General features: G+C 35.8%; 1 protein-coding gene across 1 annotated transcript in view; it reads left to right on the top strand.

Annotated features, from left to right (window-relative positions):
- Positions 1 to 20,571, top strand: part of FAM13B (family with sequence similarity 13 member B) — a 67,342-nt gene that overhangs the window by 44,454 nt on the left and 2,317 nt on the right. The window contains exons 10-22 of the mRNA XM_068980519.1: positions 1,399 to 1,463; positions 4,159 to 4,207; positions 4,617 to 4,764; positions 7,419 to 7,484; positions 8,887 to 9,091; positions 9,652 to 9,781; positions 11,039 to 11,120; positions 12,764 to 12,993; positions 15,102 to 15,185; positions 15,414 to 15,509; positions 17,578 to 17,661; positions 17,757 to 17,920; positions 18,501 to 18,602. Coding sequence (XP_068836620.1) covers positions 1,399 to 1,463; positions 4,159 to 4,207; positions 4,617 to 4,764; positions 7,419 to 7,484; positions 8,887 to 9,091; positions 9,652 to 9,781; positions 11,039 to 11,120; positions 12,764 to 12,993; positions 15,102 to 15,185; positions 15,414 to 15,509; positions 17,578 to 17,661; positions 17,757 to 17,920; positions 18,501 to 18,602 — 1,505 coding nt within the window. The remainder of the gene's footprint in view (positions 1 to 1,398; positions 1,464 to 4,158; positions 4,208 to 4,616; positions 4,765 to 7,418; positions 7,485 to 8,886; positions 9,092 to 9,651; positions 9,782 to 11,038; positions 11,121 to 12,763; positions 12,994 to 15,101; positions 15,186 to 15,413; positions 15,510 to 17,577; positions 17,662 to 17,756; positions 17,921 to 18,500; positions 18,603 to 20,571) is intronic.

Here is a 20,571-nt window from a genome sequence, read left to right as displayed (position 1 = left end):
CATAAGGTAGGCACATAAGTGATTGTTATTTGTCTTGTTTTTCATCAGAAGGAAAGAACTGGGACTTGAATTTGGTGGAGTAAAGCAAAAAGGCTTGTTTTAAATATTGAATCTGTATTATGGTTTTTCATGGTTCCCGAAACCCTCATATTTAAGAATGTAAAGCTATATTCCAGAGCATGGAGGTTGTTGAAGTCTGATTTATAGATCAGTGGTTCTATACACTTTGGGTCCCAAGGACCTCTTTATACTCTAGAAAATTATTGAGAGTCCCAAAAAACTTTGTGTACCTAGGTATGTCTATTAGTATTTAGTATATTAGAAATTAAAATCAAACAATTAAAATATTTATTCACCTTTTTGAGCACAGATGTCAACACCTGAGGTCATCTCAAGGCTTAAATAATAAAGGCTTAAATAATGTGGAAAAAATAATATTTATTCACTTAACATAATAAACTCACTCAAGGTAACATAAATAAGATTGCTTTTTTTTCTTAATAAAAAGCAGCTATTTTTAAAAGAAGTTATTTTGAGGCATGGCATTGTTATACATACTTAAAGATCTTGCTACTTTCTGACTTAGAAGTCAGCTGGATTCTCATATGTGCTTCTGCATTCCTTCTGTTGCTATAGATTCTTTTGTTTCAAGCGCATGAGGCTAGTTAGCTTCACAGAGATACGTAGTTCAAAAAGAGAGAGTATTTTAATAACTTTTTGCAGACTGTCTTTCACATTAAACAAAACTGCACAAGTAGTAGTTTCTTTAAGAATCTAGGAAAAACAAATCTTGTTGATTTCTGAGGTGATCATCAAAAACACTAAAAGGTTTACATAGTTTGAAGTAATAATGCACAGGACATTTGTACTAGACTTGATCGGTATTTATTTTAAGGAGGAGTAGGCATGGAATGGTATCTCAAAGCCCATTGGAAAATTAGGGAGCATTCTCATGTGCTTTTGAGTTTCAGAGTTGTTATTTCAAATGTATGTCATAAAGGGATCTGGTGAACTATGTGACTCCTCTGTTACCTGCTAGGAAGTTAACCAACTTGGATGTTCATTGCTGATGAGAAAGAGAAGTAGCAGACCATCGTTTTTAGAGGAGAAAATTCTAAGGAAGGAGAAAGAATGTGATAGTAGTAGCAGTAGCTACTGCCCAGTAGGGTAGCAAGAAATACCGGCTCCTCATTTTATACACACGCACCCCCATACACACAACTCAAGTTTTGAGGAAGGCAAATTACTCTCTAAAAAGGGACGTTAACACCTACAGACTATTATCAGTAGTAGTTAAAAGAGGGGCATTTGACTAACTTATAATCTAATATCCTAATTTAGATATCTCAACTTTAAGGGGATGGAAACTCCATTAATAAGTGGTGTTCTTTTTGTCAGTGTGTAGGTATATTGTTAGAGCCGTGCAGTGACCATGGTGATGGTGAAGATGACTGTCTTGAGAGGTAAGCATTTTTTCTTGTTGTTGCTAATTAACTATTCATTTTGAAAACTGGAGTTCTTTACAGATTCTGGGGTGAATTTTTTAGATGAAGCTTTCTGTTACAACATATATTTTAGGTGAGCAAACAAAACCAAACATCTTATTTTGATGATAAGTATAAAGCATATTGGAGCTTCCCAGATGGCTCAGTGGTAAAGAATCCACCTGCCAAAGCAGGATACTCTTTGGACCCCTGGGTTGGGAAGATCCCCTGGAGAAGGAGATGGCAACCCACTCCAGTATTCTTTCCTGGGAAATCCCGTGGACAGAGGAGCCTGGTGGGCTACAGTCCATGGGGTCACAAAGATTCAGATATGACTGAGCTCCTTAGCAGCAGCAGCAGCATAAGGCATATTAAATGTCCATAAATATTCAGAGTAGATACAGGTTAAGACTGGTGTTATAAATTGGAAAACATTCAGAAATTAGAACACTGCCTTCTTGGAAACACTTCAAACTTTTCACTTCATTTGTAGAACAGTTTGGGAGTTTATTGGATCTTCCCTGGTGGCTCAGATGGTACAGCGTCTGCCTACAATGCCTACCATGTGGGAGACTCGGGTTTAGTCCTTGGGTCAGGAAGATCTCCTGGAGAAGGAAATGGCAACCCACTCCAGTGGGTTCCATTCTTGCCTGGAAAATCCCATGGATGGTGGAATCTGGTAGGCTACAGTCCATGGGGTCGCAAAGAGTCAGACAGGACTGAGCGACTTTACTTGGGGAGTTTATTGATACTCTGTGTCTTGAAACTGTGGACAACTAACTGAAAGATTGTAACATATTTGCCTGAACAAACATATAGGGATGTTTTTGCTCCTATTCCAGTTCCTCTGTGTGTCCTAGTACAGTCCTACGCAGTTAGTGCTTGTTTATGTCCTTGGCTTGCAGTAATGGAAGGGGGCATTCCCTAGGCAATAAGTCTTTGAACTATGTGTAGTCCCCATAGATGCTTGATAGAGTCCCTTTGAACAGAAGCTTTCTAGAATGTTTTAAAGTTTTGGATGTCGTTACTCTTTTTATGATTTGTTAAGACATTGCTAAAAAATGTGGATAATTTTCTTAAGAATGACGGTTTGATCTTCTGAAAACACATCAGTAATGAAGTTGCAGACTAGACTGTAAATACTGAGAAATCCCATACAACGTTACTGATTTGGTGGTAGCCTGTTGGCAAGGGTAAACTTGCATTAATGTTGTTATGTCTCTTAATTGTGAGTAGAAAACCTGTTCTCTTAGGGCAGGTAAATTCTTTGGAGCCATGTCTCTGGAGCATCCCCCTACACTGAAGGTCCACAGATTTCCTGCTTACAGCAGCTCCTTGTGCTTCCTTTCAGGAGGCAGGAATGATCCTCTTCCAGCCCAGGGAATATTGGAGCTATGGGCTGAAGATAAAAGATTAACAGCATTAACAGGCATCCCCAAAATGATGACATCTGGATTTGATAGAACAATAAGGATCCATCTAGTGAGGACTCAAGCTTTTTTGAGAAAGCTCTTTCCTCTTCAACTTACGTATAGATTAGCAAGCTGCTTTTTAGACCAAAAGATTTTCTTGGTTAGGTAGATTACATTTTGTTTGTTTAACCCTCATGTTTCTCAAATTTAGATCTGTTAGGCTAGAATTTAACTCATTCCCCCATTTGTTCCCACTCTAAGCAAAAGAGGGCCTTTGCTTGCCAGGGAATTTAGTTTGTTTTCCATGTTCAGCAGAAAAGGTAATTATATATATATGAGGAGCTGACTTGCCACGTTTAGATCAAGACCTGTGCACACTTTTATGGCAAGGGAGGAGCAGCACCTATGAGTATCACTGTAGATTGCATTGCCACAGTGTCTTTGGGGAGGAGGACATTCCTACAGTCAGCATATTGATAACTTACTGTGATACTAGATATTCTGTTGAGGTCAAGTAGGTAGAGATGATTTGTGACAGCTTGCTTTAACACTTGTTCTAGATAGGGATTAGTTTTTATAGGGAAATAAATGAATTGAAATTTTATAAAATTTCCTTTTTATGTTATTACCATTATGTTTTGAAGAAGGAGAGGTTTAGAAGTAGTAACTTTGTTTTGATTGTAATAGAATACCATCAGATTTAAAATTTAGGACATAGCTTTACCTTTAAAAAAATCTTTAAATGGAAAAAGATGTTCCAGAATATGGAAGAATGAAGTCAATTGGTTAAAACTATTACTTATTTTATAAAACCTTTAAAAAAATCTTTAAATGGAAAAAGACGTTCCAGAATATGGAAGAATGAAGTCAATTGGTTAAAACTATTACTTATTTTATAAAACCTTTTTCATTATATATTCATTTCTTTTGTTTTTTAATTATTGTGAATTATATTTTTCCTTTTTCGTTTTTCGTTTAATTATTGTGAATTATATTTTTCCTTTTTCGTTTTGGGGAGTAGATGTGTAAGGGAGTGGTGAATGTACATAATTTTTCTGAACATGAACTGATTCTCTGGATATTTTCAGTAGTGTGTTTTTCAGATATAGGGCTCCAAAGAATGGGCATATGTGCAGTTGTCATTTTCTTTTCTCACACTGTAAATGCTAACTCTATGAGAAAGAGAGGAATCTAGATAGGAAATATGTAGTGATAGTAACCAATTTATTCTTAAAAGACTAATAACTTTACTTGATTTTTAGGAATGAATATTTGTCACTTGACAGTGATAAATTGTCACACTTGATTCTGGTAAGAATTACTTTTCTTTATGGTTCTTTAAAGTTTGACTAGGTTTAATCTACCAGTTATTGTATCTAGCCTTTGACTCTTGGGTTTAATAGGTTTAAAGGAGATTTAAATGCAAATACTCCTACCAGTTGTTTTACAATCAAGCAGCCACTTGTTTGCCACTTTTGGTTTTTGGTTTGTTTTTGCTTTTGTTTTCTAATTTGCCACTTTTGATCGCAAGAAACTTGGTTATGAAAACAATTTTCTCAGTTTGGGATCCAGACTTTGTCTTGAATGGTGGGACTGGGACAGTTGCCTAAGTAGGCGCAGTAAACTAATGAGGACCATATAAGAACATAAGCTGGTTGTTTTTAAATAGGGCGTGGAAAGCTTCTTGTTTGTGAAATGTATTCTTTATTTTAAAATACAGGGTTCTAGTAGCAAGATATGTGATTTGAATGCCAACACTGAATCAGAAGTGCCAGGAAGTCAAAGTGTTGGTGTTCAAGGGGAAGCAGCATGTGTCCAAATTCCACTTTTAGATCTGAAGAATGTTTCTGATGGTGATAAATGGGAAGGTAATTTTACCCATACACATTATTTTCCTGATAATGTTATTTGTAACTGAAATTACCCAAGGCAATAATGAGATTACTGCTCTTTTCTGAGCAACTTATTCATTTTTATTTGGTTCATATAAGAGTGAGTGATTATTTTTACTCAAATGCGCTAATGAAATTATGGGGCAGTTATCTTATTTGAATTAATTCTTATCTGATCCATTAGCTCTGAGGATGGATGTTAAAACATAAAGAAAATAAAATCAAGGGTAGGCTTTTGTTAATTGTTAAACCAAACCAGGTGCTATCTCTGTTTTTGATTGTCCAGTATGTTAGTGGTTAGGGATCTCACCACTTTAAATAGAGAGCCTAGAATACAGCTACCTTTTCTTTATAATCATCAGAAATACATTTAAAAGAGATTATTTTCAGAGGTATTTGTAAGCAAATATTGTACTATGTCCCTGTATCTCTGTTAGGTTTTGAAGGTATGGGAGGAGGGTCCTAACAAGTTTTACAAAGGAGAGAAATTTTAATTTTAACTAAAAAGGCAAAACCACACGGGTTAAAACTCAGCAGAAGTGTATTTAAGACCTTAGTTTTTTTTTAATCAAAAGGAGCAAAAACTAGAAATAATTATGGAAGAGTATATGGATATCTACTGTTTACTTTGAAATCCATGAAGAAAACAAGATGGTTAATGGAATGGAAATGTTATGAAGCAAGTATAGTGAAATGTTAGTAGTAGAATCTAGGGGATTGGTATATGGATGTCCTTTGTAAAATTCTCTAAAAACTTTGCTGTGTAAACGTTCAAATAAAATGTTGCAATTGAGGAGTAGAAATAAGAAGCATATTTGGATCCAGGGGGGCTTCTGGATCATATCCTTTCCTATGTAAAGAGATAAGGAGACCACTCAGAAGTTGTAAAGTTACACATTTGTTCACTTGAATGAAGATCCCTTCGTAATCTCACCTTTGGCAAGTTAGCTAATGACATACAGTGGCAGTAACAAGGAATTGCAATGCCAATATCATGTACGTCTTTTGCCACCTCAAGTCTACACACCTGGTCACAGTTGGAGCATTTTTATTTATTTTTAAGGTATAGCCAATATTTTAAAAGCCCCAACCAAGTCATTCTGCCAATCTTTACTGTTGTCTTTCAACCCCACTCCTCCCGTTTTGGCCTAGATGTTTGGCATGCCCAGCGGTGTGTTATGTGTCATAACTTAGACTAAATCAGGAAGTTATCTTCCATTTACTTTGTTCTGGGTTATTCAGGATGTCTGGGATTTATGAAGATGCTCCCCAGGGTTAGGGATATATTAGCATTCTGGTGGCAATGAAGATCAAATGTCCCTTTAAGTTACTCATCCTGGTGTGGTTACTGAGAAGGAGTGGTGGTCATCAGAGCATCCTTTGAGCTGAAAGTTCGGAAAGGAGTCTCTGAAAGATGAAGCTGGGCTTCTGACAGAGTATTTAATGCTGCTGCTTTTTGGAGGATGCAGATAAATAGCCCTTTATAGTCCTTGGCCTGAGGGTCCTGATCTTAAGTTTTAAGCATAGAAGGCCATTTGTTTTCCATTGTCTGAGAAGATAGGACATTCTCTGTCCAGCTTCAGCTTTCTGAGGGCTTCCCTAAAGAGAGCCTGATGCTAGGCTGTCTTTTGTTGCCTTGTCGGAATCCACCGTTTACAGATTGTGATGGTAGGGAAGGGAAGGTCACTATGTACTCCTGATCCCTGATTTTCAGTGTCTGAGCTGCCCTGGCTCAACAGCTGTGACAAGTCCACATAGACCTCCTCCTGGCTTTTCCAGGAATACGGGTCACTGACTTTCAGAGAGCCAACAGCAGTCGACACCTGAGTGAACTTCTCAGCCATGAACTCTGCATGTGCTTGGGAGAGTGGCTGTTAGCAGACCATGTTGCTCTTTCCACTTGTGCCCACAATACAGAGACTTATTTTCTATAACTGGGAGTTTAGGATATTCTAAAATAATAGTCTTCCTCAAGAAACCAAATTACTTTAGATCTGCATACCTTGGAATAAGAGATGTACCCCGTTTGAAATGACTCTTAACAGAGAAGTAGGGTGACTTCAAATGGAGGACCATCTCATTCTTCCTAAGTATGTGGGTCTTGGGTTTTTGTATTGTTCCAAGGGTAGTCAGCAAAATGCAGTTAGCGAGTGGGTAGCACATGTCTGCCACCAGTATGCATTTGTAGCCATCCAGAGGTCTTGGTTTTTAATGGAAGTGGGCATCTTTACTTCAGATTCTTTCCTGCTTACTCTTGTATGAGATAACAGTAGAATCTTTTTGCAGAGCAAACTAAGGGAAATATTTTTCTGTCAAATTGTTTATACTGAAAAGCTTCCACAGTACCTGATTAAGTTTCCATTTCTTCAGTTTTATGTTTGAGTTTTAATAGAACAGCACTACTTTAATTTTTTTGCCTTGCTTGCTGACATGGAAATGTATGTTTGTGTTTGTTTTTAAAGTTTGGTTAGTAGTAATTTCTTTGAACAAAGTTTTTGAGCAGAATGCCTAACTGGTTTTAGGGAAATGTTTTTGGTATCTTTGGCTTTGTGTTAGTTATGTGTATGGTTTGTTCTGACTGTGCTGTGTGTTCACTTTAGTATTTTTTGCCATTTTTTCCATTTTATTAGCGTCATGCCCTATCACTTTTCCCCTCATTGATTTCAAAACAATGCATCTGCAGAGAGATGGGGAGGGTAAGTATGGTTCACCATAGTTTAGCTTTTTTGCCTTTTTATGGTTCACTTTGTTTGCCTTTTTATTAGCCCTTCTCCTGCTGTCCCCAAATATTAGGAAAACTGTTCTGGGTTAAAAATGATACCCAGAAAATACTGTTTTTTGTTAGTTCCCTCTTTTCTTAAAACAGGAGATATCTCATAAAATGTTTATTTCCACTTATTTTCTGGGAAGCAGGTACAAGGGTTGCTTTGAAAATCACTTTATTGCTGGGTTTATTATGGGATTGCACGCTATGTACCCAGTTTTTAGTTATCAGATTGATCTGGGCTTTAAAAACTAAGTTGATTATGTTCTTATTATCCTGAAAAAATGTAATGCTTTAAATTGCTAATGCATAAAGTTAAACTAAATTAGTAGCAGTTCATAGGTATTGTGCGAAAAAAAATGTCGTTCTTGCTTTTTGACACTGTCAAGCCAATTTTTGCATTCTAAAATACTTACTTCATTTTTGCTATTAAAAGCCATAGCATCAAAAATTTACACTATAGTCATATATTAAGTTAATGTGTAGATGGAAAAGTCCTGATCCCCTCCCCAAATCAAGGGATACTTGAAGATAATTTTGTATTTGGAGTATATTTGTGGCTTGTGTGTTTATCTGTATGTGTTCTGTATGTAATCAAGCCTTATTTGTGCAGAGACATCAGATACCTCAACATGGCTTCATTTGAGAACTTATAGGATAACTCTGATGAAATAAATGTGCTTAAGAAGGAGTACTGCTATTAAATTTTGTCTTGTTAATACTTTGGGGTTTAATTATTAAAATAAGTATTATACACAGGAATCCTGTAGCAGAAAATAACCACCTCTGTTTAATGTTAGAGTCCAGGTATTGTCAGGTGAATTAGCTGCTTGTTTATAAATGTAATAGTTCTTTTGTTGGAGTCCAAGAGCTCCATTTGCTGAGTATTCTGAATAGCATGGGGAATAGCTTCCACTTAGTAACATAGTCACTTGATAGTGAGGGACAATTTATTCATCTGGTAGCATTTGGCTTAGTTAAATTTCCAATTAAGGAGTGTTAAATGTTTACTGTTTCTAAATGAAGACTTTTCCCTGCTGGAAAAATAGCATTTAGTATAATTTTGAAGAGCTTGACAGTGTCCCTTCTTGCTTTGTGACTGGTTTCAGAAATTTAAAGTGTAGCTCCTTATGTGAAATTAGAACCGAAGTAAAAAGTGAAGCTCAGACAACTTTAAACTGTAGTAGGCTATATGAAGATCCTAGGATCCCATAAGTATTACAAGAACCACTACAGAGTGATATGGTTTAAAGAACATATAGCTGATACTGTGTGACTTTTTTTCATACAGAACCAAGAGACCCATGGTACTATTCTTTGTGTTTGTTTTCCAGAGCCATTTCCTGCTTTTAAGTCTTGGCAGGAAGACTCTGAGTCTGGAGAAGCTCAGCTGTCTCCACAAGCTGGAAGAATGAATCATCACCCTCTGGAAGAAGACTGTCCTCCAGTGTTATCACATCGAAGTTTAGATTTTGGGCAAAGCCAGCGTTTCCTACATGATCCAGAAATGTCCTCATCTAAAGCACTTTCTTTTGCTAGGTAAGTGATTTTTATTTTCTTATGGGCAGTGAATCCTATCACATACCCAGGTCCTTTGAGATATTTTAATCCTCTAGGCCTATAGTTGAAAGCTTTCTTCCCAGTTTCATGAAGCATGCTTTTGTGGTTTATTATTTTGAGTGCCCTCAAATTCTGAGTTCATTGAGCATCTATTCAGGTTTGCTCTCTGATAGACATCTTTCCGTGATGTATTTATTTATTCATTCATGACTGAAATTGATCCTGAAAGTTAAAACATTTCCTTTGCAGTTTGGACACCAAAAGAGCTCTAAGCTGCTTGGTGTCTTTTTTTTTCTGCTTTTGCCCAAACGCCTTTTGAATAATTCCAGATTGTTTTCATTGCTACTGTGTTAGCTTTTTGTGGTCTCCAGCCTAGTTCAAGTTTCTTTTTGCCACCTGTCCTTCAGTGTTAGGGGTTTAATTGCACTGAAAAAATTTACTTCTTGATAATAGTATGATGTTTTATCAGGGTGATAGGAGAGATGGTGTTGATAACTTGAAAATTTAACTAACAGTGTTCACCTCTTGTTTTAATTCAGGATTCGAAGATCATCCTTTAGTTCAAAAGATGAAAAAAGAGAGGACAGAACACCATATCAATTAGTCAAGAAACTTCAGAAAAAAATCAGACAATTTGAAGAACAATTTGAAAGGGAAAGAAATGGCAAGGTAAGTTTGTAGCACTGTCCATTGTAAAGTAGATCTGTTGGAACTTAGAGGACGTTCTCCCATCTCTTTCCTGGGAGAAAGAACTAATCTAAGATGTCCAGAAAAATAGCGCTCATATAGATCTGAGATTATATAGTTCCTTAGCATTCTGAGTCCGGACTAGTATTCTTGCCATTGTACCACTGAATTTTTGTATTTCTGTTGGAAAAGAGTTTGTCAAATTTTAAGGCAAATACTTTACGTTGACAGATTATATTAATGCTATTTCTGCTCCCTTAAAACCACAGGTAGCCAGGGGAGGTGGGGGTGAAGGGATGAGATATTTAATCGTTAAAACATGTGAAATAGGAAAAGTCTTATACTTGAAGTCAGAAGACGTTTAGTTAGATCTGCTTTCTGCCAGTTGCTAGACCTTTTCTGAGAGAACTTTACTTAATTATCTTGCCCTGTCTACTTAAAGTAAGATAAATGAAGATTGAGTGAACTCTCTGCTGTGAACACTGTCAAATACTATTTGAGCAGAAATTGAAATAACCTTTGGGATTTCCCTGGCAGTCCAGTGGTTAAGACTCCATACTTCCATGTAGGGGGGTGAGGGCTCCATTCCTGGTAAGAGGACTAAGATTCTGCATGCCACACTGCATGCTGCAAAAAAACCCCCCAAAAACACCCCAACAGCAATAATAACAAAAAACCCCACATTGCATACCCACAAAGATTTTAATGATTGTTTCCTATTTTTTTTAAGAATCTCATTTATTAATTTTACTGAGGTATTCACAAATTTTTTTAAAACATTATCTTTATGAAGGAACAGTGGCAGTCTATGAGTAGATTTTTAGTCGTAGAGTTGTTGTAGGTTGGATTATCTGGGAAGCATTCTGAGACAGAGATTTCAGTGCATACCGTTTCCAAGGGAGTGTTTAGGGAGAATTAAAGCTGTAAGGAGTAAGGCATTATGGTTGAGAGGAGAGTGTAGACCTGGGATATAGTTGCATTCATGGCCTCAGCCTGATTCCAGTGTTTCCAGCTAGGATGGCTGAATTAAGATGATTAAGGATTGACTGAATTAAGATGAAGAAGCCAGGCCTTTTTAATCCTATATAACCAGTCATGGATGTTAGCTGCTCTGGAGGAGGGGGTTGTAACCTTGGGCCAGGCAGCTCATGTGGGCAAAGGCAATTCCCAGAGAGGGACTTAGCACAGATAGGGGTTGATGAGTACATAATCTGTGATTCTGTTTTTCTAATTTTTCAGCCCTCCTACAGTGATATAGCAGCCAATCCAAAGGTATTAAAATGGATGACAGAGCTCACCAAACTGCGAAAGCAAATTAAAGGTATAAAATGGGCCATTTTTCAGTATAATTGCATTTTAAAGTATTCTTTATAATAATGTCTGAGCATTATAGTTATAATTTTTGATAACTTTAAATCTTGAACACTGGCAAAATAAAAGTTCTCTTATTCTTTTATTAGTTATAATCAAAGTTGAAATAGTATATTGTATTCTTCCAAATGCCTTTCCTCTTTTATTAGTAATAGTCTTTTAATAGGTGCTCTAGATGGTATTGTATTGTATTGTGAAGTTTATATGAGTATTTCAAATATTAAGCAGTTTGGATTTTGGGTAGGTATTAAGAATTTTTGATGGGTATTTCATCTAAGATTGAGAATATCTAATCATCAATCATTTATACTACAAAGACTAAATTGTAAGTTGTGTTGAATCAAAAACTGGTTTTTGTGTTACTGGGTGTCAGCCCAGTATAGCAGTTGCTAAGATACATTTACTTTGTGGGTATTTAGTGAACATGCTTTTTAATGATTGTTAATACTTAAAGAATTATCTGTACCAAGTGTGGGTGTATAAGGTGGAGCATCACATTTGGTTTACTCATTTGAATTTATAAAACAAAAATTTTAATGTCTGTAAGTACCAAGTACTTGAAGACATCTGAGGTTGTAGCAGTGAACAAGACAGAGTCCCTGTTGTCATTTGAGTTTATTTATATTCTTACGGTTAATTAAGTTCTACTTATTTAGAATTTTCCTTTACAATTCTGTAAAAAATTTTCTCATTTAACACCAGTTTCCAACCATCAATGAAAATCACTACTTTGAATGTATTACTAACGAGTGTCATTAAATTATTAGCCTCCTAATTTCCCAGTTTTCTTTCACTCTTACTGTCCTACAGTAAGTGCATTCTCTGCATCCAGAATTATTTTTTATTAAAAAACTATGTACTGTCTTATTTATAGCTCTTCAGTGGGCTTCCTTTTCCACTTAGAACAAAGTTCAAACCCTTTGCTGGCTTTCGAGGCTTTTTATAGTCTGCCCTTTCCCCCATTTTATCACTTTTCCTTATTTTCTGTTTTTTTTTTTAAATATGTCATGGTTTAAGAACATTGGCTTGACTGTTGCCTCAACTGAGCAGAAATGTTCTTCCCCTAAATCTTCTATACTAGGTTAGTCCCTTTTTAATTCCATGTTCTTCTATATTAGGTTTGTCCCGTTTTATTCCATGTTCAGCTAGGATGTCACCATCTCAGAAAGGCCTTCTTTGTCAGTTCCATCCAAAGGAGTTGCTCTTTCAAAAAGCATGTCTCTTTAACATTGTGACATCATTCTGTTTTATCTTCTTTATAGCACTGAGCACTCATTGAAATTATTTTATGAATCTAATTACTTAGTTTTTATTTTTTACTTCCTGAATATATGACAACAGAGACCATGTCTGTTTGTTGACTCATCAGAGCATCTTACTCTAGTAGGCATTCTATGAATACTGGTTGAAAGAAAAATCATACAGTTCTCCTGGTATATATATAATTTAAATATTTCATGTGACCTTGAAATACCTGAGCCTGTGTGTTGTCGATGTATACTTTCCTCTTGTATGTCTTTCGTCTCTTTTGATTTAGTTGCATTTTAGCTAAAATCAGTGGTACTGATTTATCCTCTTGATTTTAAAATGTAGATGCAAAACACAAAACCTCTGATGGAGAATTTGTACCTCAGACACGTCCACGTAGTAACACTCTTCCAAAAAGCTTTGGCTCTTCTCTAGACCATGAAGATGAAGAGAATGAAGATGACTCCAAGGTCATTCACAAGGAGAAGAAGCCATCTAAGGAAGCAACACTTGAACTTATTCTGAAAAGACTCAAAGAAAAACGTGTCGAGAGGTGTCTTCCAGAAGATATCAAAGTAATTTTGAGCTATGGTTTTGCCCAGACTAGCCTTTAGAATCACTGAAATAAAATAATTACGATAGAGGCATAATGATGTCTAGGTAATCTGCTGCCCTGAGTCAACAAGTTTGCAGTTAAGAAAAATGTTTTTATCAGTACAACAGAAGTGCCTGAGTCACAAGAATAAAACTAAAAAAACTTGAATGTGATCTGTTCACTTACATTGGAAGCAGTTAGCAAGATGAGTGTGTTTGACATACCTGAGTTTGAATCTTGGCCTTGTATCTTAGTAGTTGCATGTATTAAACTCTTAGCTTATTCCAGTACCTGACTGTGCATTCTTCCAGTGAATCCCTTCAGTAGCCATGTGACTGTGATTATGTCCATTAAAATAACACAGTATGGCTATGAGGACTAACGATGCGTTTTTGTGACGAACCATTACTCAGTATAACCTATGCCTAGGGCAGTCCTGGTCAAGGTACTTGGCACCCAAGATCATTTATCAGATGGTTTGCTGAAAGAGGGCAGAGGTAGATTGCTTCAGGTGAACTTTTAGTGATGATTCCTGATGTGCACCCCTCTTGACAACAGAGTACACCTCATGGTCTTTTTCCCTTCAAACAGAGCTGGCTTAGAAATTCTAGTAGCTGCCCTCCCCAGTTTTTCTTGGTTTTGCTTTTATGTTATACCAACCTCATCTCCTCCCCACTCCCTTTCCTATAAATGATTTTGATTGGAGAAGGAAATGTCAACCCAGTCCTGGGTTCTTGCCTGGAGAATCCCAGGGATGGGGGAGCCTGGTGGGCTGCCGTCTATGGGGTCGCACAGAGTCAGATACGACTGAAGCGACTTAGCAGTAGCAGCAGCAGCTTTATTCACATTCATTCTTCTAGGTTTAAGATTCAAACTTGAGGTTGAAATCAGTGTTTTACAAAGTTTATACTACTGAATGTACTTAATATAAAAAACTTGTTATAGAAACCCACTCCAGTATTCTTGCCTGGAAAATCCCATTGACAGAGGAGCCTGGTGGGCTACAGTCCATGGGTTACAGAGAGTCAGACATGGCTTAGTGGCTAAACAACAACAGAGAGTAACTAGAGAGTTTGTTTGGATTAAAGTATAGTCTGTGGAACATTGGTTCATTGGTATGTTAAAGGTCATGCTGTCAAACAGAGGGAGAGGGGGTTATGGGCAAATAAATTTGGGGCTCCTGCCTACTACCATTGGAGTACTAATAGATGTCAGAAGAGTATCTTATTTTCAGTATTAAATGCCAGGTGAAGGGGAGCAGAAATCATAGCGTAGAAGTCTGGGGTCACAAATTGATATTGTTGAGCTCTTTTCAGGAGCTTTCCACTATACTAGTACCAGATTTTCTTAATAGTTTAGGAGAAATACCAAGTTATAAGATCCATACTTGCGTATGCATGCATTTTGAATATGTGCTCACACACACAAAAATTATAATGCTAATAGATTATGTGCAAAATTAAGATAATAGGCATTTATTTTGTTTATTGTGTGCTGAGAAGGCACTGTAAATGCCTTTACAATGTATTAACTTGTTTAGTCCTCATTAGAATTCTGTGAGGTAGGCGAAAGTGAAAGTCGCTCAGTCGTGTCCGACTCTTGGAAACCCCATGGGCTATAGTCCATGGACTTCTCCAGGCCAGAATACTGGAGTGGATAGCCTTTCCCTTTTCCAGGGTATATTCCCAACCCAGGGATTGAACCCAGGTCTCCCACATTGCAGGCAGTTTCATCATCAGCTGAGCCACAAGGGAAGCCGTATGAGATAGGTGATGTTATCCCCATTTACAGATTAGGATATTGAACAAAAAGAAGGTAACTAACCCAAGGTCACTAAGCTCTTGTGTTCATAACTTATTCAGATAAAATATAAATCAAACCACCAAAGGGAATTGGTACCTAGTTACTAGAAGACCAGATTCTCTAGGAGGCTGAAAAACGTTGCCTACAAACCATAAGCAAAAGATGTGTTCTTACTAACCTAAGCTAGAGTAATGGGCTGATCCTTTTAACCAAATTACTTAACATTGCTGAAGGGAATGATGTAGCTAATGGGAGGGTTTTTTTGTTTTTGTTTTTTTATTCTAGAAAATGACAAAAGATCATTTGGTAGAAGAGAAAACTTCTCTCCAGAAAAGTCTTCTTTATTATGAAAGTCAACATGGAAGGCCGGTAATGTTTCTCTTGATGAAGAGATTTGATTTTCTGTCTTAAAGAACATGAATCACTTTTGTGGCCCACATCTTTGAGCTGTTTCATAGAGCCTTGTTTCCTACATTTAGATGATTACCTGCATATTTAAAATATCTTTTTAAAAATTGGAGGGAAAGTCATATTGCCTAATATTTTAGAAATTTTAGATTTCAGATAACTAGGTGATTTCCGTTTTTCTTGCTTCAGGTGACCAGGGAAGAAAGGCATATTGTTAAACCTCTCTATGATAGATACAGACTTGTAAAACAGATGCTGACAAGAGCTAGCATCACTCCTGTCCTTGTAAGTAAAACATGCGAGTATTTATCTAGTTCATTTTACCAAGACCCACTTTTTCCAAAAAAATCCATACGGTAGTATATTGGAGAAATACACAGCCAAGATAACAAGGATTGTGTATGTAAGGTGAGGTTACTGCTTTTAAAATAATAGGAAATTAATAAGTGCCTAATACTATCTCCCAGGCACTCTTACAGGCATTTTAATCTATGATTATGTTATTAAGTCCTGACAAGTTAAGTTACAACAGATAGAGGATGGTAGCCTCATTTCACAGGTGATGAAATTGAGACTCAGGAGTGATGTGCCCAGGGTCATCTACTTATAGAATTAAAAACTCATGTTTCAGACCCTTGCCTAATTTCTTTCCATTTAAATTCAAGTCTTTGAAAATACATCACTCTTGTGATGGCCATCAGTTCCCTTAATTGCAGAATAATATAAACCTATTTTTCATCTTTTTAAATGAAAAAGTCTATTAAAATAATACTATATATTCATATATATGTGCATTTTTTTTAAAAAAGAAAACTTTTAATAACTTACATGCATATTGAGTGCTATCTCCAAGTTAACCATTAGATGGTAGGGCTCTAGCTGTGTCTCAGGCTTAAATAGAAGATAGCATGTAGCCCATTCTGCATCAGCAAATTCATTCTTTGGAGCTTATAGTTTGCTTAAACTCCTCTTGAATAGGGGTTCCCTTTAGGCTTTTACATTTAGCCCTTACAAAAACATTCTTTTTTAAACTGGCCATTTTTTAGTTGGCTGTCATTCAGCAGAACTTTCTTTAGATATAAGCAGTTTTCTTAGAACAGTGAATCATGTACAGTTTATACTCTTTTCACACATAGCTAGTTTATCTAATACTGATTTTGTCTTTTGATTACAAAAGTGTTTCTGTGTGTCACTGATGTTTTCATAATTCTATAATAGTATAAGTAGTCTTTGAATTTATTTATGAAAATCACCTTAGAATTCCACAGGTTTGTCTTTAAAAACTGAGTCTATAGGAAGCATTTCTAGATCTTATGGACTCCTAAATTTGACTATGATAAAGAGAAATTTGGAGTCTAAAAGTTAAGGCAAGAGAATAGGAGAGAATCAGTTTTCCAACAAATGGTGCTGGCAGTTCCTCAAAAGTTTAAACATTGAGTTACTAGGTAACATAGCAGTTCTCTTCCTTGGATGTACCCAGGAGAATTGAAAACATTTGTCCACATAAAAATTTGTAGGCATATCTTAGAAGTAGCATCATTCATAATAGCTAAAGTGTAAAAAACTGTCCAGATGTACAGCCAACTGATAGATAAACATGATGAGGTATATCTGTATGGTGGAATATTTGCTCTGCAAAGGGATGAAGTACTGGTACACTCTATAACATGGATAAATCTTGAAAAACACTTATGTTAAGTGAAAAAAGCTGGACACAAAGGCCACTTAGTATATGATTCCATTTGTATGAAATATCTAGAATAGTCCAGTCCATTGAGACAGAAAATAGATTGTTGTTTGCCATGGGCTAGGGAGAGAGGGCTAATTAGTACAGTTTCCTTTTAAGATGATGAAATGTTCTAGAAACAGATAGTGGTGATGGTTGCACAACTTTGTGAATATACCGAAAACCACTAAATTGTATACTGTAAAAGAGTGAATTTTATGGTATATGAATTACATGTTAATGAACTGTTTTTTTTTTTTTAAAGAAATATGAAGGGGTCCTCAGACCAAGAAAGTTGTCCACTTTGTTAAAAAGAAAAAATGCTCCCAATTAAATTATCAGTGACACTTCATTAGTTAGACTTTTAAAAGCATTTATTGAATGAGTTCTTTAGAATGACCTAGACATAAATTATCATTTATCACTCTTATGCATATATAACAAGTAAAAAGCAAAAATATAGCCAGATATTCCTAACAATTTTAAAGCATATGGTTAGGATTTTGAAAATAAAGTTTAAGATCTGTTAAAATAAAGTTTAAGATCTGTTATACTTTATCTGTAATAGCGAAGGGAATCTTCCTTGAATAATAAAAATGTGACCCATTTGTATGTTTATTGTCACAGGGATCTCCATCCACCAAGCGAAGAGGTCAGATGTTACAGCCAATCATAGAGGGAGAAACTGCACATTTTTTTGAAGAAATCAAGGTAATCCTTAACAGAAATCATTCTGTGATCTTTTTCCTAAAGGAAAAGTTGAAACCATGGCATGTTTGATTCTCTGTTTGCATATATATATTTAGGAAGAAGAAGAAGATGGTGTTTGTCTGTCCTCTGAGTTAAGTGATATCTTGAAAACTGCTGTACAGGCACAGTCGTCATTGGAAAACTCAGAATCTGATGTTGAAGAAAATCAGGAAAAACTGGCTCTAGATCTCCGATTGTCAAGTACTCGAGCAGCTTCTATGTATGTGTGCTAGTTTGTGATTTTAGCCTATTTATGTAAGAAATACTCTAAAATTTAGATGCAAAGAAATTTCAGTGTTAAATAATCAAATACTTGGAGAGAATGAATACAGTGCTCAAGAAAAAAAATGATTTTAGAAAGTGTGCTTTACAAAATGTGTTGTCATTCACATTTTCTGAATTGAAAATTAGTGTTTGATAAAAATTAAAAGAAACTAAAGTCCTACATTTGCTGTATGACAAAGTGCTGGAACCAGCTGAGAGTTATCTGTTCGTTTATGCTCTGTCAGCTTCTTTACCTGATGCGGCCTTGGATTCTAATTCTTAGCCCTGGCATCACTTTAGGATCATGTGGGCAGTTGTTTTGTGTTTGTTTTAAGTACTTATGCTAAGCCCTACAAGCAGCTATTCCGATTTAATTGCTCCAAGGTGAATCTTAGACATTGGTTATTCCAGAAGCTCACCAGCTGAGTTGATTTTGCAGCCAGGGTTAGAAACACTGTTAAGAACATGATGAAAAAGTACCCTTTTAGATGTTTTAAAGTACCCTTTCAAATGTTTTCTTCCCGTTTCAATTTTAGGCCCGAATTGCTGGAACAACTTTGGAAAGCCAGGGCTGAAAAAAAGAAACTACGTAAAACATTACGGGACTTTGAAGAAGCATTTTATCAACAAAATGGAAGGTTTGTTTGAGCATCACAAAATTTAATCCTATTTCTTCTTAAGTCACATGTCCTGCCCATATGTTGAAATAAATAGATAAGAATAGAAATAAATTGTGCATATAAGGATGCTAGCATTGAAAATAAAAGTAAAAAACCTTCCTTTATTCCTTGTGGCCATGCTGTTAATGAAAAGAAAAAGGTAGAGCTGGAGTAAACAACATCTGACAAAATAAATCACTATTGTCCTGGAGAGGTGTGGTTGAGTGGCAGTTTTTTAAGTTTCTTAATTCAGTATCTTTACCCTTTTGGAAGTGTTTGTGAATGAGATCTCCTTTTAGAAAGGGTCCCAGATGTGCCTGTTATTCTCAATTAGTTTGGATTCTTCTACTGAGACCATGGCTGCTTAGGCTGTGTTGTCTCATTCTAGGACACATACTTCCAAGGTGTGCATTACTGTGGCAGTCTTGTGGCTCCTATAATACAATATGGCCAGTGCCTTTTTCTAACTGAGTAATGCACAGTTGACCCAGTGGGACTCTTTTAAAAGTAAGGGAAATACATTCTAATTCAGATTGTGGCCAGAAGTGACAATTAATTTATCTCAGGCCTCAGAAGAGTTTTTCCATGTTACCAGATGATCTTACCAAGCCATTAACTCTATAGTAGTTCTCCCACATCAGTTTTTTGTCTGTTTCAGTTATACCATGATTAACTGTGATCCAGAAATATTAAATGGAATGTTCTAGAAATGAAAATTCATAAACTGTAAATTGTGAACTGTTCTGAGTAGTGTGATGAAATCTTGTGTTGGCCTACCCAAGACGTGAATCATCCTTTTGACCAGCATATCCTGCCCCTTAGTCACTCAGTATCCATCTCGTTTATCAGATTAGCCATCACAGTATCTCAGTTCTTGTATTCAATTAATCCTTATTTAACTTAATGTGTCCTAAAGCACAAGAGTAGATATGTTAGCAATTCGGATATGCCAAAGAGAAGCCATAGAGTACTTCAAGTGAAAAGAAGGGTGAAAAGAGGGGTGGAAAGAGGGAAAGAAAAAGAAAATTCTTAATCAGTCAAGGAAGAAAAAATCATATGCTGAGGTTGCTAAGAACTATAGTAAGAACAAATCTATCCATGAAATTGTGAAGAAGGAAAAAGAAATTCATACTAATTTTGCTGTTATTAAAAGTTATGGCCCAATGCATGATAGATGTTTAGTTATTAATAATATGAAAAAGGCATTAAATTTGTACAATAAGATGTTTGAGAGAGACCACATTGGCATAACTTTTATAAGTGTATTGTTATAGTTATTCTGTTTTATTATTAGTTATTGTTAATTTCTTACTGTGTCTTAATTTATAAATTAAAATTTATTATAGGTATGAATGTAAAGCATATATAGGATTTGGTTTCAGGCATCCACGGGGGTCTTGGAATGTATCCCCATGAATAAGAGGAAACTACTGTATTTGAGACTCTTCTGTGTAGGGTGGCATATATGGTTAAAAAAAAAAAATCTCAAGTGCATTTTTCAAGTGCTTTCTAATTCTTTGTCTTATTGGTGAAAAAACCTTTGCTTATAATTAGTATAGTTCAATGTTTTACCTGATTATTAAACTGAATTGCATTGGATCCCTAATATAAAGTGAGAAAGATGACTTTTTTGCTACCAGTAAGATGTTTTACATCTTAATTCACTGAAGCCAGAGTTAAGTAGTATATGAAATGACTCACTGTATTTCTCTAGAACTTAAAATACACTTACAGACCTGACAACAGAGTCTAGCAATGTACCTTATTAAAATATTTGATTATCTCCAATAACCTCCAATTATCGTTGATACTAATAATATCCATTAATGTGTCAATACATTATATCTAAACACATTAATGGATATTATCAGTATCAATGATCAGAATTTGAAGTGTTTTAGAAATATTCTGTTGGGTTGAAGGGAAATAGTCCAATAATCTTTTTTTC

Source organism: Capricornis sumatraensis, chromosome 9, assembly GCF_032405125.1.
Source record: "Capricornis sumatraensis isolate serow.1 chromosome 9, serow.2, whole genome shotgun sequence".
Taxonomy (NCBI): domain Eukaryota; kingdom Metazoa; phylum Chordata; class Mammalia; order Artiodactyla; family Bovidae; genus Capricornis; species Capricornis sumatraensis.
The sequence above is the reverse complement of the archived record's forward strand: the minus strand, read 5'-3'. Positions and strand labels throughout refer to the sequence as shown.